Consider the following 26740-nt stretch of genomic DNA (forward strand, 5'->3'; position numbering starts at 1 on the left):
GGAATATTCCTTTTTCTTGGCAACCTGCCTCTGCAGATTTACTCTGTTAGTTTGTAGCTTTGGCTCTTGGCTTTTCTCTACTTCAGTGCTAAGTTTCCAAGGAATAGAAGTGGGAGGAGCAGAAATTAGCTGTGATACTAAGGATATCCTGGGCAGCCCTGGCAGGAATGTTTCTTGTCCCATATGTCCTCACCCACCTTCTCGCACCCAGCCTTTTCACTGTTTATCCCACAAGACTCCCTGTACTTTACAGCCTGCAAAATGACCACAGAATAATAGTTTTATTATGCCTAACCTGTAGTATTGTTTATAAGTCAAATATTTTGTTTCAGAGACTACCTGTATATTCTTGAAAAAGAAGGGGAAGGGGGTGAGCAATCGGCCTAGCAGTTAAGCTGCTGGTTGGGGTGCCCACAACCCATATAATAGAAGTGCCTGGGTTGAGTTCCCAACTGTTGGCTTCAACTTGTCGCAGCTCTGGCTGTTGCAGGCATTTGGAGGGGTAAACCAACAAGTGAGCATTTTTGCTCACTCTTGTAAGCGCTCGCTCTCCCTCTCTCCCTGTCCCTCTCCCTCTCCCTCTCTCTCTCCCTCCTTCCCTCCCTTCCTCCCTCCCCCTCCCCTCTACACACCTCCCTCCTTCCCTCTCAAATACATACATACTGCAGGAGGGATATGCTTTTTTAGCTTTAGTCCCTACAAACTGAGAACTAAGGTACCAGTGTGTTTCCCAGAGTTCAATAATGACCCCACAGCTACTTTCATGGTGATATAAATCCAGTTTATTAACATCTATAACTGTACAGAGATACTAAGTACATACAGCTTCTGTCTTCTGCTAGCTATTACATATTTTCTTCTTTTTTTTCCTTCTCTACTCCTTAACTTGGAGGTTTTGAAACGCTTGTTAATATTTTCTTATAAAGAAATCTGAGAAAAGAAGTAATTTTATTAGTGATACTTAGAACTACTATTTAAGGTCAGTTTTTTAAGAAGTTATGGAAACCCTCCCCCCCCCCCCCCCCGCCCCCGCCCTGAGCCAATTTTCACCATTTGGGGCATCTTACTGAGATACAAACTTGTGGAATGAGAACATTCTTAGAAATAGCCTATTATTGGGGCCAGCATTATGGTTAAGTCAACCACCTGCAACACCAGCATCCCATATGAGTGCTGGTTTGAGTCCCAGCTATTCCATTTTTGATCTAGCTCCCTGCTAACACACCTGGGAAAGCAGCAAAGGACAGCTTAAGTACTTGGGCCCCCACACCAACATGGCAGTCCCAGAAGAGAGGCTCGTGACTTCAGCCTGGCCCAGCTCTGGCCAATGTGGCCATTTGGGGAGTGAACGAGCAGATGGAAGACCTCTCTCTGTCTCTCAAGTAAATAAAATCATTAAAAACAAAACAAAACAAAGAGGGGCCAGCACTGTGGCTAAGCCTCCGCCTGTGGCACCGACATCCCATATGGGCGCCAGTTCATGTCCCAGCTGCTCTTCTTCCAATCCATCTCTCTGCTTATGGCTTGGGAAAGCAGTGGAAGATGGTCCAAGTGCTTGGGGCCCTGCACCCATGTCGGAGACCTGGAAGCTCCTGGCTTTGGATCAGCCCAGCTCCAGCTATTGTAGCCATTTGGGGAGTGAAACAGTGGACGGAAGACCTCTCTCTATATCTCTTCCTCTCTCTGTACCTCTGCCTCTCGAATAAATAAATAAATCTTTTTTTAAAGCATCCTATAGCAAAACACCCAACTCATGACTATCTTGAGAATAATCTTAATTTCTTCATTGTTGAATAAATGATTATGATTATACTACTATTGAATAAAATTATAAAAACTATTTCACTTGACTGTTTTAAAAGTAAAATCTATTAAATCATTGTCTTATGTATGCAAGTTATTATTAAGGAACAATTATTTGAGAGAATATAATAAGAACAAATAATAAATTTACCTTGAATTTAGGACACTCAGTTATGAAATTGTGCAAGGAATCACTTTAAACTTCTAGCAAATGCTTATTAGCTAAATGAAATATGTGAAGTATTTTCTTTTTAATAATCCTTTTCTTCCATTTTGATGCTTAATTCAAGATTCACAATCGATATGAAGGCAAGGATATTTCAAAGCACAAACGGAATTTGGCCATAGCAGGTGGAGTAACATTGTCTGTGATTGTGTCTCCAGTAGTAGCTGCAGTAACTGTAGGTGAGGACATGCTTAATAATACTGAAGTTTTGTGGGATGATTTTTTTTAAAAATGTTTCACTGTTCACATAGGAGTGGTTTTTTTTTGTTTGTTTGTTTGTTTGTTTTTTTAATTATTTAAGGTAACCCTACAGAAAATCTATCATTCAGCAACTGCTTTGATTTTATGTCTCAGGAGCGTAGTTTTAAGGTTAGTTGGTAAATTGTCTGTGGTTGATAATCCTTCTCTCCCCTTTCCCACCCAGAAAATATAGTTCAGAGGCCTGGCACTTGAAAAAAATTTTGGCTCTTCTCCTTTCCTCTGCCCCTCCCATGCATGTCACCTGAAGGGTTGGGGGCCTTTAATTTATTTGTGTCACTTATCAGCTGTGAGTAAATCCAGTTTTGGCAAATGTGCCAGCCAAATATTCAGAACTCTCCCACTTTTAATATGTCATGTTTTGGGGGCTGCTGTTGTGGCGTAGCAGGTAAAGCTGCACCTGCAGTACCGGCATCCCATATGGATGCCAATTCAAGTCTTGGATATTCCACTTCCCATCCAGCTTCCTGCCAGTGTGCTTGGGAAAGCAGCAGAGGATGGCCCAAGTCCATGGGCCCTTGCATCCATGTGGGTGATCCCGAGGAAGTTCCAAGCTCCTGGCTTTGGATTGGCCCAGCTCTTGCATTGAGGCCATTAGGGGAGTAAACCAATAGATGGAAGACCTCTCTTTCTCTCTCTCTCTCTCTCTCTCTCTCTGCCTCTGCCTCTGCCTCTGCTTCTCTGTAACTCTGCCTTTCAAATAAATAAATAAAATTTTAAAAACTAAATTAAAAAAATACATTAAAAAAACTCGTTTCTATGATTTAATTTTTGGTTTAAAATAAGTAATTTAATTTTTCTTTTAGGTATTGGTGTTCCTATTATGTTAGCTTATGTCTATGGTGTTGTTCCAATTTCTCTCTGTCGAAGTGGAGGTTGTGGAGTCTCAGCAGGAAATGGAAAAGGTGTCAGGATTGAATTTGATGACGAAAATGATATAAATGTTGGTGGAACGAACACAGCTGTAGGTAAGTCCTTTAAGCAAAGGAAGAAAATGTATGTATTGATAGCTCAAGTGGGAGGAAGCCATAGAATAACATACAAGTCAGAATTTGCATTGCCCTCCTCTTATTAGTGTAATCATGTCCACCCAGAAGCATATCAGTGAAATGAATTGGCATGGAAGGGTATTTGGATGAAAGAGATTGGGAAAATTCTGAGTACCTAACCTCTAAAGGGAAAATAATATCTTAGAAATCCTAAACTTTTCATCTGCAAGTTTGCTTAAAACACTACAAATCAGTAAGAAAAGGATATGAAGAGAAATGTAGTTCATAACAGAAGATACCTAGTTGGCTAATAAGTTAAAAAGTTCTTCAGCTCAACTTAGTGCAGAGAAATGTGAGTTAGAATGATAATTAGCAAAATAGTCCCTAAAAGACTTCCAATGGGAGTATAAGCCAATAGACCTTTTATAAAAATGTGTACATTCTATACTCTAGCAATTCTTATTAAAAGAAACCTGTTTTTATAAGGAAATAATCTGGCAGTTGTATAAAATAATGCTCACTTTCTTACCTCCTATTCTTTCTTGAACTCACTTCAATCAGATTTTTGTCTTACCACTCCAGAATTTCATCTCTGTCATTCCACTAAAGCAGTCACCAGTGGCCTCCATGTTCTTAAATGCAGTGGTCAGTTCTTAGTTCTCAACTGTATTTTCTTTCCCCACTTTGTGTGTGCGTTTGCTTTTTTTCTTCTCCCAATGAAACCTTTTATTTAACAAGTATAAATATCGTAAGTACAACTTTAGGAATGTAGTGATTCTTCCCACCATACCTGCCATCCCACCCCTACTCCCACCCTGCCTCATCCTCCTCCTCCTCATTTCCAGTCCCATTCTCCATTAAGATTCATTTTTAGTTAACTTTATACACAGAAGACCAACTGTATACTAAGTTAAGATTTCAACAATTTGCACATACACACACAGAGAAACTGTTTAGGAACAAATTTTACAATTCTCATAATACAGCTCATTGAGGACAGAGGTCCTACATGGGAAGTTAGTGCACAGTGACTCCTGTTGTTGATTTAACAATTAACACTGTTATGTATGACATCAATGTTCACCCAAGGCTCTTGACATAAGCTGCCAAGGCTGTGAAAACGTTTTGAGTCCACAATCTCTTTCAGAATTTAGACAAGGCCATAAGCAAAGTGGAAGTTCTCTCCTCCCTCCAGAGAAAAGTACATCCTTCTTTCATGGCCACTTCTTCCCACTGAGCTCTCAGAGGTCCTTCATGTAGGACAATTTTTTGCCACAGTGTCTTGGCTTTCTGTGTCTGAAATGATCTTATGGGCTTTTCAGCCAGACCAGAATGCCTTAAGGGCTGATTCTGAGGTCAGAGTGCTATTTAAAGCAATTCTCATTCTATGAGTCTTCTGTGTGGACTGCTTCTCATTCAACTATATTATAATAGTATACCTGACGTAATAGATGATGCTCTCTCTCTCTCTCTCTCTTGAAATACTTCTTCACTTGTTTTCTGGGAAAGCATATCTTATATCTATTGGCCACTCCTGAGTTATCTTTGCTGGTTCATTTTCTTCTCTCAAGTTCTAAATGTTTAAGATTCCCAGGGCTCTGTTGTGTCTCAGGACTCTTATCTACTTTCACGGTCTAGGTAATCTCACCTGTCAGATATGAGAAGCCTTCAAAAAGTTCTTAGAAGTATGTATTATAAAAACCTGTGGGCAAGGCGTTAACACTGTGGTACAGCTGGTTAAGGCACTGTCTGCAGCACTGGCATCCCATATGAGCACTGATTCGAGTCCCAGCTGCTCCATTTCTGATCTAGCTGCCTACTAATGTGCCTGGGAAAGCAGCAGAAGATTGCCCAAGTTCTTGGGTCCCTGAATCTATGTAGGAAACCCAGATGAGCTCCTCACTTTGGCCTTTCCCTGCTGTGGCCATTGCAGCCATTTGGGGAGTGAACCAGCGGATGGAAGATTTCTGTATCTCCTTCTCTGTCTGTAATTGTGACTTTCAAATAAGTAAATAAGTCTTTAATTTAAAAAAAAAACTATCTATGGATTTCAGACTTTTTTTGTACCAAACATCTTTCATCTGCATGTTCCACAAACTTTTTAAGATACCCTCGTAGGCCAGCGCCGCGGCTCAATAGGCTAATCCTCCGCCTTGCGGCGCCAGCACACTGGGTTCTAGTCCCGGTCGGGGCGCCAGATTCTGTCCCGGTTCATCCTCTTCCAGTCCAGCTCTCTGCTGTGGCCCGGGAAGGCAGTGGAGGATGGCCCAAGTCCTTGGGCCCTGCACCCGCATGGGAGACCAGGAGAAGCTCCTGGCTTCGGATCAGCACAGTGTGGCCGCAGCGGCCACTGCAGGATGAACCAACGGTAAAGGAAGACCTTTCTCTCTGTCTCTCTCTCTCACTGTCCACTCTGCCTGTCAAAAATTTAAAAAAAAGGCCGGCGCCGCGGCTCACTAGGCTAATCCTCTGCCTTGCGGCGCCGGCACACCAGGTTCTAGTCCCGGTCGGGGCACCGATCCTGTCCCGGTTGCCCCTCTTCCAGGCCAGCTCTCTGCTGTGGCCAGGGAAGGCAGTGGAGGATGGCCCAAGTGCTTGGGCCCTGCACCCCATGGGAGACCAGGAGAAGCACCTGGCTCCTGCCATCGGATCAGCGCGGTGCGCCGGCCGCAGCGTGCTACCATGGCGGCCATTGGAGGGTGAACCAACGGCAAAAGGAAGACCTTTCTCTCTGTCTCTCTCTCACTGTCCACTCTGCCTGTCAAAAATAAAAAAAAAATTAAAAAAAAAAAATCTTAAAAAAAAATTTAAAAAAAAAAGATACCCTCGTAATAATTGACATTTCTCTGTAAAGTTAAACTAACTGGAACTCTTCCCCTAACCTTTCAGCTTCTATAATTCTCTTTAGCCTGCATTTTGGTGTCTAAACAGAATGTCAGACTTAGCTTGTCTATATTAATCTCTTGTCTCTAGAACTGTCCTTTTAAGTCATTGTTACTCCCTAAATGACTTCTCTACTGTTGTTTGAGCAAAAAATATGCACTTAAAATGACTCCTCTCTTTGCTTTTCATACCCTACATTTGATCTGTCAGCAAATTCTGCTGGTTCCTTCATTATTTAGCCATAATATAAGCACTTCTTACCCTCTCCACTGCTTTTCCATTGGTCCAAACCACTGTCTTTTTCCATGGGAATAACTTCTTTGTATCCATTCACTGTGCCACAGTGCACCATAGTCACACCTCTAAAACATAAGTCAAATGATGTTTCTCTGGTGCTCACAAACTTGCAGGGCTTTTAACTGTTGGGGGAGAAAATCTAAAGCCCTTATGTCCCAAAAGGCCCTGCACTGTCTGGCCTACCTCTGAGCTTACTCTCTCGTCACCCTCCTATTTTACACTGCTCCTTGGTTTTTGAGGATGCCAAGCATGCTACTACTTCTAGGTTTTTAAATGTGCCCGAAAAACTCTTGACTCAGATAATTTCCTGGCTTACTCCTTTGCTTCCTTTGCTCTCTAGAAGTGTTACCTCATCAGAGTCCGCCCCCGATCACATTACATAAGTGGCACACAGGCATGTCCATATGTGTGTGTGTTCTTACCCGTTCTCCCTTATACTCTGCTTTAGTTTTTCCTCATAGCATTTAGCAACATGAGATATATAATAGGAACTCAAATATTAGCATGAATAAAAGAACACTTAAGTACAAAGCATGTAAAAAATACTGATCAGAATATAATGTTATACAATTTTATAATAACTGTAGATAATTAGAAATGGAATACATAGAGAAATCAACCTTTGGCCTGTTCTGACTAGCCCAGAGAGTAAAAAGCTCTTTAAATGGCATCTTTCAGCCGGCACCGCGGCTCACTAGGCTAATCCTCCGCCTTGCGGCGCCGGCACACCGGGTTCTAGTCCCGGTTGGGGCACCGATCCTGTCCCGGTTGCCCCTCTTCCAGGCCAGCTCTCTGCTGTGGCCAGGGAGTGCAGTGGAGGATGGCCCAAGTGCTTGGGCCCTGCACCCCATGGGAGACCAGGATAAGCACCTGGCTCCTGCCATCGGATCAGCACGCTGCGCCGGCCGCAGCGCGCCTACCGCGGCAGCCATTGGAGGGTGAACCAACGGCAAAAGGAAGACCTTTCTCTCTGTCTCTCTCTCTCACTGTCCACTCTGCCTGTCAAAAAAAAAAAAAAAAAAAAAAAGGCATCTTTCTTGAAAACAGTCACATAGTTGTCCTTTTAAGTCAGCTAAATTTTTCAACAGTATTCCAGAATCTTAGTGATGTGTTTCAAATGACCTTTAAAATTGAAGGTCAGTCCCTGCTCCAGCCATACTCTCTGAGGCACTTCGCTTCACTCTCGGGTATGCCCTCCAAACGTCTGTTTCTGTTCCTGTGGATGTTTTATACTTTAGTAAATGTTCCACCTGCAGTCATGGAGGGATTTAAAAAGGAAGATATTAATGACCATACCTGTTTAATTTCTTTGAAATATTTGCATTTAGATACAACTTCAGTAGCAGAGGCAAGACACAACCCCAGCATAGGGGAGGGAAGTGTCGGTGGCCTGACTGGCAGTTTGAGCGCAAGTGGAAGCCACATGGATCGAATAGGAGCCATTCGAGACAACCTGAGTGAAACAGCCAGCACCATGGCGCTAGCAGGAGCAAGCATAACGGGGAGTCTGTCAGGAAGTGCCATGGTAAACTGTTTTAACAGGTAAGAAATAGGGTGTTTCAGTTGGGTTTCTTTCTGCCTTCTGTCACCTATAAATCACTAATTGGTGAGGAGAATTTTGAACACAAAGCATGATTTTATATGTTGAACCTTAATATGTCAGTGTTGAAAATAATATGGGGTTTTGTTTGTTTTTTGAAGGTTTATTTATTTATTTGAAAGGCCGGGTTACAAAGAGGCAGAAGTAGAGAGAAAGAGAGGTCTTCCAACCATTGGTTCACTCCCCAAATGGCCACAATAGCCAGAGCTGGGACAGTCTGGAGCCAGGAGCTTCTTCTGAGTCTCCCACGCGGGCACAGGGGCCCAAGCATTTGCACCATCTTCCAGTGCTTTCCCAGGACATGGCAGAGAGCTGGATTGGAAGAGAAGCAGCCATGACTTAAACTGGCACCCATACGGGATGCCAGCACTGCAGGTGGCGGCTTTACCTTCTCAGCCACAGCACCGGCCCCGAAAATAATGTTTAAAAACTGAACATTAGTGGTATACAGTGAGAAGTTTACTGTGTAAAGACTAATTCTAAGGAATAACATTCTAGCAATATTTTCAGCGCACTTGTCAGATTTTATATTATAAACAATGCTGGAGCCACTTGAGGGGACCCTGAAGTAAAGGCAGTGCTTCAGCCTAGCCCTTACCTATGGGATAACAACAGTTGGAGTTAGGAGATGAGACTTTGGCCATGGCCTGGGGAACACAGAGTTAGGACATCCAGGAATACGTGAACCAAGGCTAAGGTTCTCTGCCTGCATCCTTTTATGTATTAACAAGCACTTCATTCTCACCAAGTCTTTACCAGCAGCCACATGGATAAGCAGGAGAAATTAACGTGCTTTTTTTCATCTTTTTTTATTTCTTCTTTGACTCAACTGTTCTATTTATCAGCCTTAATTATTTTTTTAAAAAAGGGAGAATGATGAATTAAAAGATAAAGCCATCATGTTTATCTTATTTTTGAGTAATCTGCACTGAAACTGAAACTCTTTAAGTTACAGTGATGCATGTTATCTCTTACTTTAAAAGTCATTTTATTTATCGAATCATTTTTAATATGGATGTCCAGGATTTTTTTTTTTACTCACTGATCTGTTATGCTTAATGATTGATGACATATTCTGATTTTCATGCTTTATCCTAAAACGTGACAAAGTTGCCACATCCTGAATGAGAATAATACAGAGTATTTAACTTGAAATCTTGTGTCTTTTTTGTTATTCCCTTCATACCTTACTTGGCAGACAGGTAATTTTTCCCATTCCGTTTGGATGATTGGCACTGTTTAGTGTGTTGCAATAAAAAAAAAAATGTATTAAATAAGAGGAAACAAACAGTAAATGGTTTCTAATATAATTTCTCATTACTGGGTTTTTTAGCTGAATTACTTAAAGGTAACTGTTACAGCAGTGCTGCTGTTATATAAACTGGTTTTTATCTGCTATCCCCCTCTTGAAGGTTGGAAGTACAAGCGGATGTACAGAAAGAACGATACAGTCTAAGTGGAGAATCTGGCACAGTCAGCTTGGGAACAGTCAGTGATAATGCCAGTACCAAAGCAATGGCAGGATCCATTCTGAATTCCTACATCCCATTGGACAAGTAAGGAAAAATATGTTATAAAATCAGAAATATTTTAAAATTAATTTTAAAGGAATTATTCCTATCATTCGACTAAATTAATCAGTGAATAATGGTTACCAATTATTAAGTCCCCTGGGAAAAGAAAATGGTGATATCTAAAATAAGCAAACAGAAAGTAGATTCATGGTTGCCAGGAGCTGAAGGGAGGGAAGAATGGGAACTGACTGCTAATGGGTACAGGGTTTCTCTTTTGGATTGATGAAAATGTTCTGAAGTTAGGTAGTGGTGATGGTTACACAAACTGAATATACTAAAAACCAGAGTTATACACTTTAAACAGGATGATTTCATGGTATATAAATTATATCACAATAAAATTGTTCTTAGGGGGAAGAAAAGCACATAGTTCCAAGAAGAGCATAAGCAGTAAATGCATGTTACCAAAAAACTCTGAAGCATTACGAAAACAATCTCAAGTTGTTTTTTTACTAGAACATGTCCTTCATTATATGTTCTGACTGATTTTATATGAGCTTAACATTTTTCACACAGAAACCCCTCCTTCTTTTCTGTCATCTGAATAAAAATGAAAAGAAAGTCAGAAGTGAGGCTTATACTTGTTGCTCTTATGTTCCAGAGAAGGCAACAGTATGGAAGTGCAAGTCGATATCGAATCAAAGCCGTCTAAATTCAGGCACAACAGTGGAAGCAGCAGTGTGGATGATGGCAGCGCCGCCCGGAGTCATGCTGCTGGCTCAGCTGGTGGCTTGCCTGAAGGTAAATCCAGTGCCACCAAGTGGCCCAAAGAAGCAACAGCAGGAAAAAAATCAAAAAGTGGTAAAGCGAGGAAAAAGGGTAACATGAAGATAAATGAAACCCGAGAGGACATGGATGCACAGTTGTTAGAACAACAAAGCACGAACTCCAGCGAATTTGAGGCTCCGTCCCTCAGTGACAGTATGCCATCTGTAGCCGATTCCCACTCTAGTCATTTTTCTGAATTTAGTTGTTCTGACCTTGAAAGCATGAAAACTTCATGTAGTCATGGTTCCAGTGATTACCATGCCCGCTTTGCTACTGTTAACATTCTTCCTGAGGTGGAAAATGACCGTCTGGAGATTTGCCCGCATCAGTGTAGCATTTCTGTGCTTACCAACACCGCTTCATGTTCAGAAGTTCCACAGTTGAATCATATTGCTGAAGAACATGGTAACAGTGCAATAAGACCCAATGTTGATTTATATTTTGGCGATGCACTAAAAGAGACAAACAACAACCACTCACTTCCGACAATGGAATTAAAAGTTGCAATTCAGACTGAAATTTAGGCCCATAAATGCTGCAAAATAAGTACCACTGAACAACCTTGTTTGGAGCTGGTTGAACTACACGTGACTACAGAAGTCAGGTTTCACAATCCTAATGCAGATACATTTTCTGTGTTCAATAAGTATTGTGTTTTGTGTGGATCATAATTACCAAACTATGAAATGAAGGCTTTAAAAGTGCATTATTGTAAAGATAATAAATCTGTAAGAACAAAGCATGTTCTGTGTGTATAACACAAAACATTGCTTAAAACACATTTTTGTGTCTTTAGATAGAAGAAGTTTGGCTTTATTTATAATCAATATAAAATACTAATGGAGTTCTACAGCATTCTTATGAAGAAAAGTTGAGCATTGGGGTAAGTGGTTAGTGATATTCTATTGAAACCACTAAGGATACTGTGTGAAAGAACTTGACAGGTTCTTCTCATATATGATACTCTTTGTAATATTTCTGTTCCTAACTGGGCATAAACTTTGTTTTTTCCCTTCATATGCTATGTGGATGTGTAAAGCTTAATGCAGCCCATTGGCTACCATTTGGATACTTAGATACTTTGAGCAAGATTGTGGCAGTCTTTGCACAACTTCAAAATAGAAATAGCTGGTACTCTATATATCTTGTATCTTGTTGATGCCATCTTAGAAGAAAAATGTAAAGTTAGGTAATTAAGTATACTGACAGCAACAAATAAGATATATAAAACTGCAAAATAAAGTCCCATAGGCTATATAAGTGTTACAAAGAAGTCACTTTTTATCAATTCTTGATGTCTTTGGGATACACACTGGGTTTTAAGAGCCTAGTTGTTTGAGGATTTTGCCATATTGTTTTCCATAATGTCCTATCACTTGGATTATATAGAAAAACACAGGAAATAGATGAACACAAATGTGATTAATAAAAATAATGAAAAAGTATTAGCCTACCAAAGACACGCTCAGGCTTTAGTGAATAATGCCACATAACCTCAGTTTTGAATACATGCATATGTTCTCCAGCCATGAAAGCAAAGCATGGTGCAGAGCTTGTACCAAGGACAAAAGGTCCATATGGTTGCCTTTATTTCCTTTTGCTTCTGTTGATGGAAGATGTTCAATTGACATAAGCAGAAGTTGGCCAAAATACTGCCTGTACTGTTACCTGATATAATTCTCTTAAATAAAGCAGGTTAACCTCAATTATAGCAGTTTAAAATGTTCCATCTTACATGTTTCTCTTAAGTATTACCATTATGGTGCTATGGAGCATTTTCTTTTGATAAAAAGAAAAATGTCATGGGCTGCAGGCTTTCTTCACTTCTCACCAGGTCCAATAATCTGCTTATAACACTAGTGCCAGTTATTTTATTTGATAAAGTTTATTATGGTATTTGTATATTTGTTTGCATTCCAATTTTGTTCAATAATGAGTGTGTAAAATGCTTCTGAGAAATAAATGTAAATACTAATGTACTGCTGTTGTTTAGTGTGCGCACCTGTGTGTTCATTTGTTTAATGGTATTACTCAAATATAACAAGACATTGAAATGATTTTACCTTCTGGTCTCGGCTCAAAGGGATGCATTTGCCAAACTTTTCAATAGTGTTAGAAACTATCATGTCTTGTAATTCATGCCATTTGCCTTGCAAGATGCTGTATTCATAAAAAAAAATTCATTTTTTAAGTAAATTGATGAAATTTATCTTCAGTAAGTAAATCATTACGTTGTGAAATGGGATCCATATTATAAATTCTCATCTTAGAAAAAGATCATAAAGACTATTTTTAAGAGATTCTGCCCTGACAACATTTGATGAGGAAAATGGAAGCCACGTAAGTTCAAGTTAGAAATAATCAAATGCTTTCTATTGTAGCCCTATAAAATGCATAGCAGATTTTTTTTCTGTTTTCCTGGAACATTGTTAAAAGAAGGGTACTTCAAAAAATATGTGGGAAAACTGATACATTTATTTTGGTGCAAAAAATTTTTTCATGAACTTTTTTTTTTTTTTTTTTTTTTGTGGACAGGCAGAGTGGACAGTGAGAGAGAGAGAGACAGAGAGAAAGGTCTTCCTTTTTGCCGTTGGTTCATCCTGCAGTGGCCGCCACGGCCAGCGCGCTGCGGCCAGCACATCGTGCTGATCCGAAGGCAGGAGCCAGGTGCTTCTCCTGGTCTCCCATGCGGGTGCAGGGCCCAAGCACTTGGGCCATCCTCCACTGCACTCCTGGCCCATAGCAGAGAGCTGGCCTGGAAGAGGGGCAACCGGGACAGAATCCGGCGCCCCGACCGGGACTAGAACCTGGTGTGCCGGCGCCGCAAGGCAAAGGATTAGCCTATTGAGCCACAGCGCCAGCCTTTCATGAACTTTTGAAAATCTGTTGTATCTCCTGAAAATAATGTTGACTGCCCTGACATTTCTGTGAAAGGCTAAAGATGAGACGGAAAGTAAGTGATAGGAATACAGTGGAAGTGGTATCACATGGGTGGCCAGTGCATTTGGTCCACCCCCTCCCTCTTCCTGTTGTTCCCCCAACAGTATGTCCTCGGTCTCACCTTAAAAAATGTCTGGACCTTACAGTTGGCTCCAAAAGTTGCTTGTCACCCCGGATCTGTTAACCTTGACTTAATACACAACCAACCCAAATTCCCCAGAACTCAATTCTGGGCTAGACTAGAGTAAGAAATACCCCAGGTATTCAAAACCAACCTAAACTCACAGAAATCTTTTTCAAACCCTTTGTATTCAGAAAAAATCATATGGTAGTGAGAGAAAATAATACAACTATAACAGTGCATCCTAGTGCTAATTATGTATACCACCAGCTTAACTGGCTTCTCTGAAATTTGCAACTTCCCAGCCTGAGAAGATCGAATTTTAGTTAACTTTTTGATAGATTTAAATTCACAGAATCCGTCACTCTTTATTTAAATTCATATAGTCCATCACTCTTTATTTTTGTTGGAAATTGAGTTAGACTGTAAAACCTTTTAGTTGAATGTAGACTTAGATCACCAAAAGATGAGAGTATGTTGAAAACCATAAGAGCTATTAATTCCTGCATGACATGATCAAATAACTCCTGATCCATAGATCATTTTGCCTTTGCAGTGAGAGACATTAAGACTCTCAAAGCTGTATTTCATATGGTTCCTCTTAATGGATTTGTTGTTTCACTTCCTTCCTTCATTAAAGTGTGAGATATCGTTGCTAAAGCCAGTGAGTCTATGTACTGGGTGATTTTGAATATCCAAAATGCTATTCTGTGCTCAAGGAGAGTTAATCTTCTATGTAACTATCATTTAATAGGTGAAGAGCAAAAGGAAGTCTGCAGTTTTAGTTGAGATTGAATCACCATGCCTCATGTGTGAATCAGTCTTCCTGACTTCCACCAGCTGTTCATTCAGCAGAGTTACAAAATAGATGCTGAAGATACCGTTTAGTACCAAATAAATAAGCACTCTGACTTCAAAAGTCTTTTGTCATTGTAGGGAGAAAGACACAAATAATAAACCTACAGCTAGGGTAAAATAATATGGTGGTTGCTATGAAAAATGGTTGGTGGCAACAGAGTGGCTGGAGTAGTGGGAAGAACTCTTAGACAGACAAGGTCTGCCTAGGGGTCCTCTGAGCAAAGGTGCAAAGGAAGTGAGGAAGGAACCACGCAGACGTGCCTGGTCGGTGTGCATTTCAGAAACCGACTTCCTGTGTGGCTTAGTGGACAGTCTAGACCACACCCTTGGAATCTGAGTTTGCTCTCTAGTAGGTCACGTCTGCCTCTTAGAGAATGTATTGATAGTTCTTGGCACTTCACATCTCCATGAACAGAACCATCTTGTTGAGTTCCACCAGTTCTGATTGAGATTACATTAAATCTATAATTAGTGCTATTGAGTCTTTCACATCTCAATACTTGATTATTTTTTATGCTGTTGGGATGGTGTCTTTTTCAAATGTCATTCTCTGCTTGGTACTAATAGTGTATGAAAATACTATTGATTTTGGTATTAATAATTTATATCTGGGGCCAGCATTGTGGTACAATCGGTTACCCACATCCCATATCAAAGTGCCATTTTGAGTCCTGGCACCTCTGCTTCTGACCCATCTTCCTGCTGATGCATTCTGGGAGGTAGCAAATGATGGCTTAACTGCTTGGACCCCTGCCACTCACATGGGAGACCCTGACAGAATTTGCCACACACATGGGAGACTTGGGAGTTTCAGGCTCCTGGCTTCAGCCTGGTCCAGTCTTGGTGGTTGCAGACATTTGGGGAGTAAGCCAGTGGATGGAAGATACCTCTTTCTTTCTCTCTCTCTCTCTCTGCCTTTTGGTAGATAGAACAAAACAGACATTTTAAAGTAATATATCTAAAAAACTTAATTTCCTATCTGTGGAATCTTCTAATAGTATATCTCTAGATTGAAAAGGATAGCTGTACTCAGTCATCATTTATGAATATTTTTGTTTAACAACCAGTGCTTTGAAATGTCACTTTCTAATCTCTGTTTCAAAATAGTAACTTTACTCTTCAGAACAACCTGTGGAGGGAGTGCACTCATGATCCACATTTTCAAGATGAGGTTACTGAGGCACAGAAATGGTAAGTACTCGGCCTAGAGTTGCATAGCTCGTAAGTGGCAGAGCTAGGATTCACATTGTGAAATGATTCCTTATTCTGGGCCATCAGCACTGGCTAGGTCTTCTAGTGTAAGGTGCTGAATAGCAGTGACTTAAGGGAGTATTGTTGATTAGTTAATCGCCAAGGGAAACGTTTTAGTGCGTCAACCATTATAATATTTGCTGCATATATACGAGGAGCCTTCCACAAGTTCATGGAAAATGCATACTATGGAAAAAATGCATGGATTTCAAAATGTTTTACACTGAAATAAACTTCTGTTTCCATTAGCTTTTTGGAATATCCTTGTATATGTAAATGCTTTTTACCAAATGAAGTAAATTCTCATAATTCTTAATTTGCCCAAGAGCTCTTCCCTTGGAAAATATGTTGCATTTTGTTGGCTACTCTTAATTTGGAGGGAAGTGAGCATCTGTCATATAATTGTGATTTATTCTTTAATCTGGTGAATTGTAGTTTCCAAGTGTTAATGTGGGATAAACTTGATTATCAGGGTATGTAAAACTGGAATTATGTCTTCCTTGAATGCTTGGTAGAAATTGCTGTCTCTCTGGGCTTGAATGACAGCCAGGTTATCAGGGTTAGTAAAAAGCTCATTTGAGTCTATAATTTGAGCAGTAAGGAATTAGGCAAGCCCTTTCATCTGTAAGAGTTTACTAATTCTAGAATGTTTGGGCTGGCTGTTAACAATATAGTCCTGCTTTTACTTTTTTTCTTTTTTCTTTTCAGCCATTTTCCTACATGCCATTGAAACATCTATTTCTACTTTTTGTTTTGCATGAAGCAGTTAAAACTTAGATATTACACCACACCATGTCACCAGGTTTCCTCCAAATCCTTACCTCTGAACTAATGATATTAGGAAGACAGAAAGCTTTTAAAAAAAAAAAAAAAAAACTGGGCTCTTGGGATCAAGACATTGTCTTAAAAATCCTAGAAGATATAACAGCCACTGGAACATAATTTTTCAGTGTTAATGTAACCAAAGCACTTCAGTTGTGCTTTTGTGGGCTTTCTGTTGTTTAAAGAAAATGTAATATTTTCAGCTACATAACGAAACGGTTGCTTCAGAGGGAACAAGTGAACCAATATTGTAAAGGTAGTTACTGTTGAAAGTCATGTACACAAAAGAATTTTTCGCATTCACCCTGCCCTGCCTCTGCTTTCACTTTTGCTTTGATTCCCTCCACATTACCTTCTCCCATAACAAATGCAAACAACCAAGGGTATGAATTTTCTCCTTGTTCATATAGTCACTGTGCATATATATATATTATTTATTTTCTTGATTGAATTTTGATTTTTTTCTCAATATCTTAAGGGAAATATTTTAAAGTCAGCTGTAGCTCTAATTATTTTAAATAGTGGCCTTATAATTCTGTGGTATAGATAGGTCATATTACTGAAACATTCTGAAATTGACAAGCATTCACTTTCTGCTTTTTGTTTCTTCTTCCCTACAAAATACTGCAGAAACATCCTTATACCTAAGTCCTTATTTTATGGATATTTTTCATTATAGGAGATAGATCATGGAAATCAAATAGCTGGGTGAACATTTAATAATTGTAGCCAGATTGCAAGAAAAGGCCATCACAGGTTACAGTCTGCAAAAGGCGCATGAGCTTGCCTGTCCCTGAATTCCTCCAGTGGGTATTAGAGGTTTATAATGTTCACAAGGCTATTTTTTTTTAAAGATTTATTTATTTATTTATTTGAAAGAGCTACACAGAGATGAGAGGCAGAGAGAGAGAGGTCTTCCATCCACTGGTTCACTCCCCAATTGGCTGCAATGGCTGGAGCTGCGCCGATCAGGAGCCAGGAGCTTCCTCTGGGACTCCCACGCGGGAGCAGGGGCCCAAGGCTTGGGCCATCTTCCACTGCTTTCCCAGGCCATAGCAGAGAGCTGCATCAGAAGTGGGCAGCCAGGTCTCGAACCAGCACCCATATGGGGTGCTGGTGCCCCAGGCCAGCCCCCACAAGGCTATTTTTAATATAAAGTAATATCTATTACCTGATTTTACATTTTCATGACTAGTAAATTTGTACATCTTTTCATGTTTTGTGTTTGTGGGGGTGGGGACTGGTTGAGGGAAGGGGTAGCATTTGAACTGGTTGCTCTCTAAATTGGCTGTTACATCCTTTGCCTAGGAAGGAGGTGGTAGTTCTCCATTTGAAAGAGATCTTTGTATAGTTATTAACAGTTTGTTTGTTTTTTTTTCCAAACCTGCTTCTTTATTATTTTTGTGTTCATTCTATGTCATTCTTAAATAATTTTTTTTTATTTTGGGATTTTAAAACATTTTTTGGCACTTTGAAACCTGTTTTGTCAGTTTGTCTAATTGTAATGTTGTAGACCTTCTAGTCGTAGTTAAGTTCTTTCCTGATCTGAAATTGTACTCTAACCTCTTAGATTTCTTGTTTAATTTTTATATTAAATTAAATTATTTATATTTACCTTAGTTTTTTTTTTAAAGATTTATTTTATTTATTTGAAAAATAGAGTTACAGAGATAGAGCCAGAGAGAGAGAAAGAAAGAGGTCTTCAATCCACTGGTTCACTCCCCAAATGGCCGCAATGGTCGGAGCTGAGCAGATCCAAAGCCAGGAGCCAGGAGCTTCTTCAGGGTCTCCCAGGTGGGTGCAAGGGCCCAAGCACTTGGGCCATTGTCCACTGCACTCCCGGGCCACAGCAGAGAGCTGGCCTGGAAGAGGGGCAACTGGGACAGAATCCGGCGCCCCGACCGGGACTAGAACCCGGTGTGCCAGCACCACAAGGTGGAGGAATAGCCTATTGAGCCGCGGCGCCAGCCAATACAGTTCTAACAACATAATGATATTCCCTTCTTCCCTCTGCCTCTTCCTCCCCGCCCCCCGTCTTTTTTGAGATAACATTTTATATTTACATTAGAGTAAAAAGGCTTAATACTTCACTGAGTAAGTTTAACAAGTAAAAAGACTCTAGTGGGAATATAGACAATGGCTATAAACAATAATTGGGGAAAATGACTGTTTTACCTATCATACGAGCTCGTCTTCTCATTGACCTGAGTCTGACATAGATTTTACTTTGTTGTCTTTTTTTAAAAAATTCATTTTTTGAGAAGCAGAGTTACAGACAGAAGTCTTCTGCTAGTTGACTCCCCAAATGGCCACAAACAGCCAGAGCTGGGCCGATCAGAAGTCAGGAGCTTCTTCCATGTGGGTGCAGGGGCCCAAGCACTTTGGCCATCCTCCAGTGCCCTCCCAGGCCACTAGCAGGGAGCTGGATAGGAATAGAGCATCCAGGACTTTAGGATGCTGGCGCCACAGGTGGAGGCTTAACAACCAGTATGCCACAGCACTGGCCCCAAATTCTACCTCTTCTTGAAAACATTCTTGATTTATTCTACATGGTTTTTAATACCTGTAAAACTTGAACATTTGATACTTTTTTTCCTACTTGTACTTGGTATTATTGCCGTTTTTTCCCCCCAAATTAAGCTCATTAAAGCAGAGTATCTTCTATATAAATAGGTACTCCCCTGCAGGATTTTATTTGGAGAGTCATTAATAGTTCATTTACATTTACACAGTTCAGATGTTTGTGCACACTCAGCTTCTAGGCCAGTGAGTCACAAACTGGAACTTCCTGAGAATCACTAGAGCTATTTTTAAATTCCTAATCCTCTGGTCCCTAACACTGTCATGTGACTATATGCAAAGCCTCCAAGAATGACTGATAAATATTTAAAGTGCCATTCTGAGTTTCTCAGTAATAACAGGAACATCTCTAGCCTGAAACAAGAGCACTTTTTAGGCCAGTGTCCTCTAGCTTCATCCATTCAACAAACACTAAGCACCCCCCAGCCTCTGCCAGACAGAATGTTCAGCTGTTTGTGTGTGGACTCAGCTTCGAAACAGTGACAGGTTGGAAAAGAGAGATGCTTGCTATTACAAACCAACTCTCTGCATAACCTGTGGAGTTGTCTCTTAACTGTTGTAACAGGACTCATTTCCAGGAGAGGCACCAGAGGCCCCTTTCTCTGGGTATCATTTCTGTCAGAAGGATCTTAATGTGTGTGTGTCCAATAAAACAATGTCCACAGAATTTGAAAAGTACAATTTTATTTAAAAAATTTTTTAAAGTATTTATTTATTTGGAAATCACAGCCACAGAAAGAGATCTTCCATCCATCGGTTCACTCCTCCAAATGGCTGCAATGGCAAGGGCTGGGCCAGGCCAAAGCCAGGGACCAAGAGCTTCTTCCAGTCTCTGGCATGGGTGCCAGGGCCCAAGGACTTGGGCCATCGTCTGTTGCTTTCCCCGGGCCATTAAGAGGGAGCTGGATCAGAACAAGAGAGCCGGTACATGAACCAGTGCTCACATGGGATGCTGGCATTGCAGGCGTCAGCTTTACCCACCATGCCACAAGACCGGCTCCCTTCTCCTTTTTTAATGGAATAAATTCAATTATTATCCTCATGGGAAGAAAGCAATTACACCCAAGGAAGGAAAGATAAGGCACTTCTTAAGCATCACCAGGCATCAACACAACCCTGAACAGGAGGATGATGTCCCCATTTGGCAGGTAAGGAACCTAAAAACTGCAAGTTCGTACAGCTAGTGAGAACTGGAATTTCAAAGACTGCTTTTAAGTAGTTTCTCAGAGAAAGGAACAGTAGCTAGGAGTGTCTCATACTCAATGTCCTCTTTTTTGTTGTTTTCTACCATCAGCTAGCCTTCCACCATCTCTTTTACTTGGGACTGTTGGCAAACTGCATCAGAACCTATAAACTTGACAGGATTTGTTGTGTTCTGGAGACAGTTCTGCTTAGATACCCCTTGGTAGTAAACTCACGCAGGATCCTGGGACTTGTACATCAGTCTGCAGGGGTCTTTTTGAGTGGTACCTAGAGACCATCAGAAAGTAAAATTCCAAGTGAACATACTTTGCTGCACGTCCTTTTCCCAGATAAGGAAACCCATAATGTGTTGGCAAAACAGTTACAAAAAAAAAAAAAATTTATGAGATCTCGAATGCTGTGTTCTGCCTTAAGTCTTGATTAATCTCTGCTTTTGTGCTACTTCCTGAGAGGCTTCTAGTGGAAAGGACACCATTTCTAACGGTGAGGCACCAGATTGGGAGGATAAAGGAGGTGACACGGAGAGTGCCAAGTGGTGGACATGAAAGGGGTAACTATAGTTCCATGTCTTTGAGGCTTTCTTGCAAAACCTCCAATTCTCAACACATCCATCACTTGGCACTGTCAACTTGTAGAGCTCCTTGCATTTTGAGATTTTGCTCAAGAAAGAGGTTGTCTGTGAATTTGCCTGGATTAGATCATGGCTCAGTCCGAGCAGTTCAGAAATACAACAGCCTATTTAATAACATAGCTGTCCCTTCACCTTCCAGATGTCACCTCCTTTACCCACCAATCTCAGCAAAAAGACAAAACCGGTGCAAGCAGTTTCAGAACACACAGCATTCTCAGCTGTGCTGGGCTTCAGACGGGACGGCCTCTAAAACCTACAGGCTGCAGTCACTCAGCTCCGTGATTAAGAAAAAGCCCCTGGCTTTGAGGTTGTGGAGAGGGATTTTCAGTAGCAGTGGGAGCCGAAGCCAAACGTCCATCAGAAAAGGACTAAATGGGAACTGGGAAATATGAAGAAAGTGGGGATGGTGGTGGTGTTTTTAATGGACAGGAAAGAAAATGGAAGCTCAAGGTTGAAAGGTCAAGACTCCTTTGTGGGAGAGAAAAAGAGGGAAATTTGATGTGTTGAAGGGAAGCTGACTGGTATGGGCAGGAGACTGAGGGGGACCGTGGTGCTAGACCACGGGATCGTGTGACAGCTGCAGAGGCTGAAAAGAGGTGGAACTCTGGACTCAGACACTGTCCATCTGCATCTTTCATATTCTCTGTGGACCAGAAATAATAGAGTCTGTGTGTAGCTCAGAAAGCGTTTTCATGTTACTTAGCAACATGATGCATCCGCTTCAATGATACTAATATTTTTAAATAAGCAGACTTAAGCCCAGGGTGACTGATTTGCTCAGCTGTCTTATACCTCGCAAATAATTGTCACATATGGTTTTAATTAAGGAGCTTTTAAAATTTTTATGCATTTATTTAAAAGGCAGAATTATAGAGGTAACGGGAGATGTCTCCCATCCACTGGTTCACTCTCTAAATGGGTGCAATGGCAGGGGCTGGGCCAGGCCAAGGCCAGGAGCTTACTGGGTCTCCCAAGTGGATGGCAGGAGTCTAAGTACTTGGGCCATCTTTCACTGCTTTCCTAGGTGCATTAGCAGGGAGCTGGCCTAGAAATGGAGCAGCCAGGGCTCCCACTGGCAGCTTAACCCACTGCATCACAATCACAATGCTAGCCCCCAGGAGACTTTAACTCCTTTTAAAGTATTTTTTTTTTGGCCTGGAGCAGGTTGATGTGGGCATCCCATAAGGATGCTGGTTCGAGTCCTATCTGCCCCACTTCCTGTCCAGCTCCCTGATAGTGAGCCTGGGAAAGCTCCTGGCTTCAACCTGGGTCAGTTCTGGCCATTGGCAGCTATTTGGGGAGTGACCTAGTGGACGGAAGCTTTTTCTGTTTTATCCTCTCTATATATATAATGTTGCCTTTCAAATAAATTTTCTAATCTATATAGATATTTTTCTTTTCTCTAGAAACTTTGTGCTGTGGTCTAGATAACAGCTTGGCTGAATGTTCCCCCCCCCCAGGCCTATGTGTTAAAGGTTTGGTCTCCACAGTTAATGGCAATAAGAGTGGAGACTCAATCCAATCACATATTTGAAGGTTGTGCCTCTGGAATTGGGTTGCATTCTTAGGATGGAGCCCCCAGGATTAAATCCTGATGACTTGATAAGAGTAGACCACGAGATGCTCTGTGCCGCCTCGGCCTCTGCCGGCAGGATGCCATTGTCAGACGCCACACCAAAGGCGCTGCCCAGTGTTGGATTTTAACCCTCAGAACTGTACGCCACAGTAGACCTCTTGTCCTTCATAAGTAGCTTGTGTCAAGTATTTTGTTGTAATGAAACACGGACTGATGTCCCTTAAGGCTTAAGTTAAACTTTGATGATAAGTAAACCCACACTATAGAATTACTATCTTTGAGGCTTTTCTCCTTACAAATGCATGATTTGTAGCAACCAATTAGATTTAACAAGCAGTAATCCACTGGAAAACCTCAATACACCGAAAAACAAAAAATACAAAATTAGCAAATGATTCATGAATACTTATTGAATCTCTGTTGCCCTAGGCATTTTGCTGAGCGATATGGGAGACAGAACTGAAGCAGTCATTTCCCAGCAAACGAGTAAACAGTGAAACAATGTGGAAAGACACCCTGTGCCAAGAGCAGTCTTGGGTGAGTACACTGTGTTCAGGCAGTGAAACTGTTTGGGTGAAATACTCGATGTGGAGTTTGTGTGAGCTAGGAAAGCCCATGTTGAAGCCCAGGTTTCTGGCTGAGGCCGTTGCGTGGAAGGGCTGGTACCTTCCACTGAGCTATGGAGTAGATGAAGCCTGAGTTTGAGAAACAGAGTTCCGTTTAGGGCATATTCTGTTTCAGGCACCTGTGAGAAGACAGCCGAGTGGAGATGAATAGTCAGGAAAGACTGTAGGGCTGAAGATGGGCACAGGAGCAGACTGTGAGAGGTGAGTCATTGCCTATAGTTAAACAATCCAAAATCTCAGTGTCTTGACATAAGAAAGCATAAGTTCATACATGGAAGTGCCCACTGCAGGCAGACAGAGCCCTGCCTCAAACCACACATGGAGGCACTGTCATCTGTGAGTGCACTCTCTGGAACAGGGCCCCTTCTCAGTTACTGTAGTGAGGGGACAGACCGTGGGGAGGGTCTGTGGCAGCTCTTGCCTACGTGAGCTTGGAAATGACCTAAACCCTATTGATAAAACCGGTCATGTGGCCCCAACCAGTGTCAAAGCTGTGAAGTATGGTCTTGCTCCTCTGCCCAGGAGTAGAAAACCAGGTATTGATTAAGAATGGCAATGCCTGACTCAAAAGGGAACTACGTGTATCATTAAAACTGATATTTTCTACCATTTTATATCCCAAATACCTACATGCATATCCCATATATACCTGGTATATACAGCTATCATCTTCAGGCTTAGCTTGCAAACCCCATGTTCCACGGTAGTAAGAAACTGCGACCTTACCTTCCACATGTCCCAGACGCCTCTGCACGGCCTGGTTCCTCTGCCTGGCACATCCTTCTCAAGCTGCAACTGCTTCCCCCTTAACACCTTGCCCTACACTCTTCTGACTCCGGGCTGTCACTGTAAATTGCTCGTGTGCCAGACTTGGCAGTTCACAAATCCATTGCCTCCCCTTATCTGTAACTGCAAGAAAGGCCAGCTACCTTCCTCCTCATCCCCCTCGGATCTTTAATATTTTCCATTGTACAGCAGTGGGTGTGACGTCAGAAGACGGACTGCCCAGGCTTGGATTTGGGATGGACCACTTGTATTATCTGTGATCTTGGGTAAGTTACGTAGCCTTCTCTGTGCCTCTACTTCCTCGTTTATAACAGTTCTTTTGAGGAGTAAGTTAGACAAAGTGAAGGTTAAAAAAAATCAGTTATTACATGACTGTGTCAGTGTGCTTGGAGCTGGGCATGTGGCTGCCACGAAGAGAGGAAGTTCTTTTTGTTTCTAAAGTCAATCTCAAATTGTTTTCCTACATTTGAGGGTTCTTCAAAAGTGGAAAATACAAGTAAAAGATAAATTTATTTTGGTATAAAATGAATTTGAAATCCACACATATGAGGGGGTCTTCAAAAAGTTTGTGAAAATGTTTATGAAACTGTGGATTTCAAAAAAAATTTTTGCACCAAAGCAAGCATCTTTTAATCCCCTTTCCCACGAATTTTGAAATACCTTCATAAAGGAAAACAGTGGTTCGTTTCTATAAGTAAACTCCACACACAAGGTACGGTTCTAACAGAATCCATTCATTTACTTTCATGAAAATTTAATAGCACTAAAAAGGAGAAGCAGTTTTTTGTTAGTAGTCTAACGTACCCATTACAGAATTTTACTTGGGAGTAGGAGAGAGAACAGCTTAAGGGAAAAACTCATTTTGGAAGGTTCTAAATAGTGATTTTAACAGTATTCTATAATTATTTCCATATTCACTATCTATTAGCACTTTAATTTTCATCTTCACTTCTAAATAAAATTGCTCAAGAAAAGGGGAATTGACTATAGATTAAAATAAATGACAGAGACCTGAGAGTTTTAGTGTAAGAAATACCTTTTACTCTGACCCAGTTAATAAAGGAGTTTCAGTAGAAGAGTACTTCACGTTCCCATTTACAGTAAAGAAATAAATATAGTCATGAGAGCAAAAACAGATTCAGGAGGGGGCATTTCAAATACAAATGCAGACTTTGTTTTTATATCCATGGCTGTTTTATTGCTTTTATAAGGGAAGGTAGCTTTAAAATCTAGTAAAAAGTGGTATAAATTTTTGGCAATTTTCTTAATTATTAGGCAATGCTTCCATATTAGAAAAATGAGGTCCTCTTACAGCTCTAAATTAAAAACATTATTTAATAATCATTTCATATTATAGACCTGAGTGGTATATTTTAACTAACTGTAATCCACAAGTATAAATTGGGACTTTATGTATACCTTAACAGGATATAAGGTGATACTTATTTAAGAAAAGAACTTTAAAGTTCAACTCTACCAAACTTCAGAGGACGCCTTAGCTCAAAGAAAATGCAATTTAGCTCAGTTTCAGCAGATGAGTTATTAAAAGAAAATGTGTACTATAAATTAAAAATGTATTTTAACAAGTTCCAAATATACTTATTAAATATAAAGATGTTGGCTCTGGTACATAAGAAAATATTTACAACTAAAAAAAGCAGATCATAGAATATACATATTCTGTCTATAAAAATAAAGCAAAATGTTTTATAGTCGAAAAAGCCAGGCTTTATCTCTGCAGCTGTTACAATACCGTGTCACCAGCATTACTGAACACACACATGCGCGGCAGGACTCGAACAGCAGTCTTGGTTTAAAGCTCATACTGGCTTTTCAGGGCCTGCACGTCTTCCAGAGTAAAGTGGCTGTGCCGTACGTCCGCCAGGGCATCAAAGAGCTGTTGGAGTTGCTCCTTCTGGTCCTTGCTAATGAGCGTTAACATCATCTGAAACAAGGAAAAGTTACATCAGCCTAAATTAGCATTTTAAAGTTACAGAAACCTCCTAAAATCTCTCTTACTAAAACAATTTGCCACTTACCTTAAACCTGTCTGCTTTACTCAGATATAAAAGGTGCTGATAGACCAGGGAGGGGTCTTTATCCATGAGATGGTTCTTCAGAGCCTGAACCAGGAGGAGGAACGTATCCCCTTCAAGTTTGTTACTCAACAACGTGGGCAGCTCTTCCGGTGCCGTGGAGGCTAACAGGTGCGCACAGGCGGCCTTATCTTTCCTCAGACTGATAGCGTTGATGGCCTGGCCGAACTCATAGGCATTGTGCGGTCTGGCGAGCTGAAGTTCTTCCGAGTGTTCCAGCGGCCCGTTGCAGTCCTCGCCCTGCTCGGAAGCCGGGGTGTCGGCGAGGACGTCCTCCCTGGTTGGCTGGGGCTCCCTGGCATGGCACTCAGTCACCTGCAGGAGGGACAGAGCAGCAGTCACCACACAGACCCCCAAGTAATTTCTTTAGGAAGAGAAGTGTTGGGGTGTAAGAATCCAGTTCATAAAAGTATTCCCCTGTAAAGTTTTTAAAAACTCTGACACTGAAAATATAAAATTTTGTCTTTGGAACTGTTGCAGGAAATAAAGGCCTATAAAATAATTGTTATGAAAATACTGCATTTACTCTTATTTCCTGATCGCTTAACACAGGTGTTTCTCCTTTAAGGGAAAAAGCTTCCTCTCGCCTCCTGGCCTCAGAGGGGAAGCACCAGACCCGGGGTGGGATATTAGCACTGAGGACTGTCCAGGAGTCCAGGGCCTGACAGTCCTCACTAATGGCCACGGGAAACACGGGTGCTATCTGTAGTCACAGAGGCAGGTTAGATCCTGAGGAGGTCAGTTTCAGAGTGCTGAGGTCTGAGTCCGTCTGGGAGACTCTGCACGGGGTGTGGCCTGCAGGGCCCCTGAAACCCAGTCAGGTGTGTCAGGAGTCCCAGGGCTGCCCTGCAG

The 26740-nt window shown here is 41.2% G+C and overlaps 2 protein-coding genes and 1 long non-coding RNA gene across 5 annotated transcripts in view; 2 read left to right on the forward strand and 1 right to left on the reverse strand.

Moving 5' to 3' along the window:
* RNF19A (ring finger protein 19A, RBR E3 ubiquitin protein ligase) overlaps positions 1 to 12537 on the forward strand; it is a 66093-nt gene extending 53556 nt beyond the window's left edge. For both annotated transcript variants that reach the window (XM_062188178.1, XM_062188177.1), the window contains 5 exons: positions 2094 to 2208; positions 3094 to 3255; positions 7785 to 7998; positions 9469 to 9612; positions 10232 to 12537. In XM_062188178.1, the coding sequence (XP_062044162.1) occupies positions 2094 to 2208; positions 3094 to 3255; positions 7785 to 7998; positions 9469 to 9612; positions 10232 to 10922 (1326 nt within the window). In that variant the 3' untranslated portion in view covers positions 10923 to 12537. The remainder of the gene's footprint in view (positions 1 to 2093; positions 2209 to 3093; positions 3256 to 7784; positions 7999 to 9468; positions 9613 to 10231) is intronic.
* A 7195-nt stretch (positions 12538 to 19732) lies between these two features.
* LOC133757605 (uncharacterized) lies at positions 19733 to 24059 on the forward strand. 2 transcript variants are annotated; one of them, XR_009865703.1, is made up of 4 exons: positions 19733 to 20118; positions 22810 to 22917; positions 23122 to 23207; positions 23982 to 24059. It is a non-coding gene; the product is annotated as an uncharacterized LOC133757605 (long non-coding RNA). The 2 variants fall into 2 exon arrangements; XR_009865702.1 differs by having other exon boundaries at positions 22810 to 23207.
* A 276-nt stretch (positions 24060 to 24335) lies between these two features.
* The window catches only part of SPAG1 (sperm associated antigen 1), a 102011-nt gene continuing 99606 nt past the window's right edge, over positions 24336 to 26740 (reverse strand). The window contains exons 19-20 of the mRNA XM_062189863.1: positions 25832 to 26203; positions 24336 to 25737 (exon numbers count right to left, since the gene is read on the reverse strand). Of these exons, the coding sequence (XP_062045847.1) occupies positions 25606 to 25737; positions 25832 to 26203 (504 nt within the window). The 3' untranslated portion in view covers positions 24336 to 25605. The remainder of the gene's footprint in view (positions 25738 to 25831; positions 26204 to 26740) is intronic.

This window comes from Lepus europaeus, chromosome 4 (genome assembly GCF_033115175.1).
Source record: "Lepus europaeus isolate LE1 chromosome 4, mLepTim1.pri, whole genome shotgun sequence".
NCBI classification, from domain to species: domain Eukaryota; kingdom Metazoa; phylum Chordata; class Mammalia; order Lagomorpha; family Leporidae; genus Lepus; species Lepus europaeus.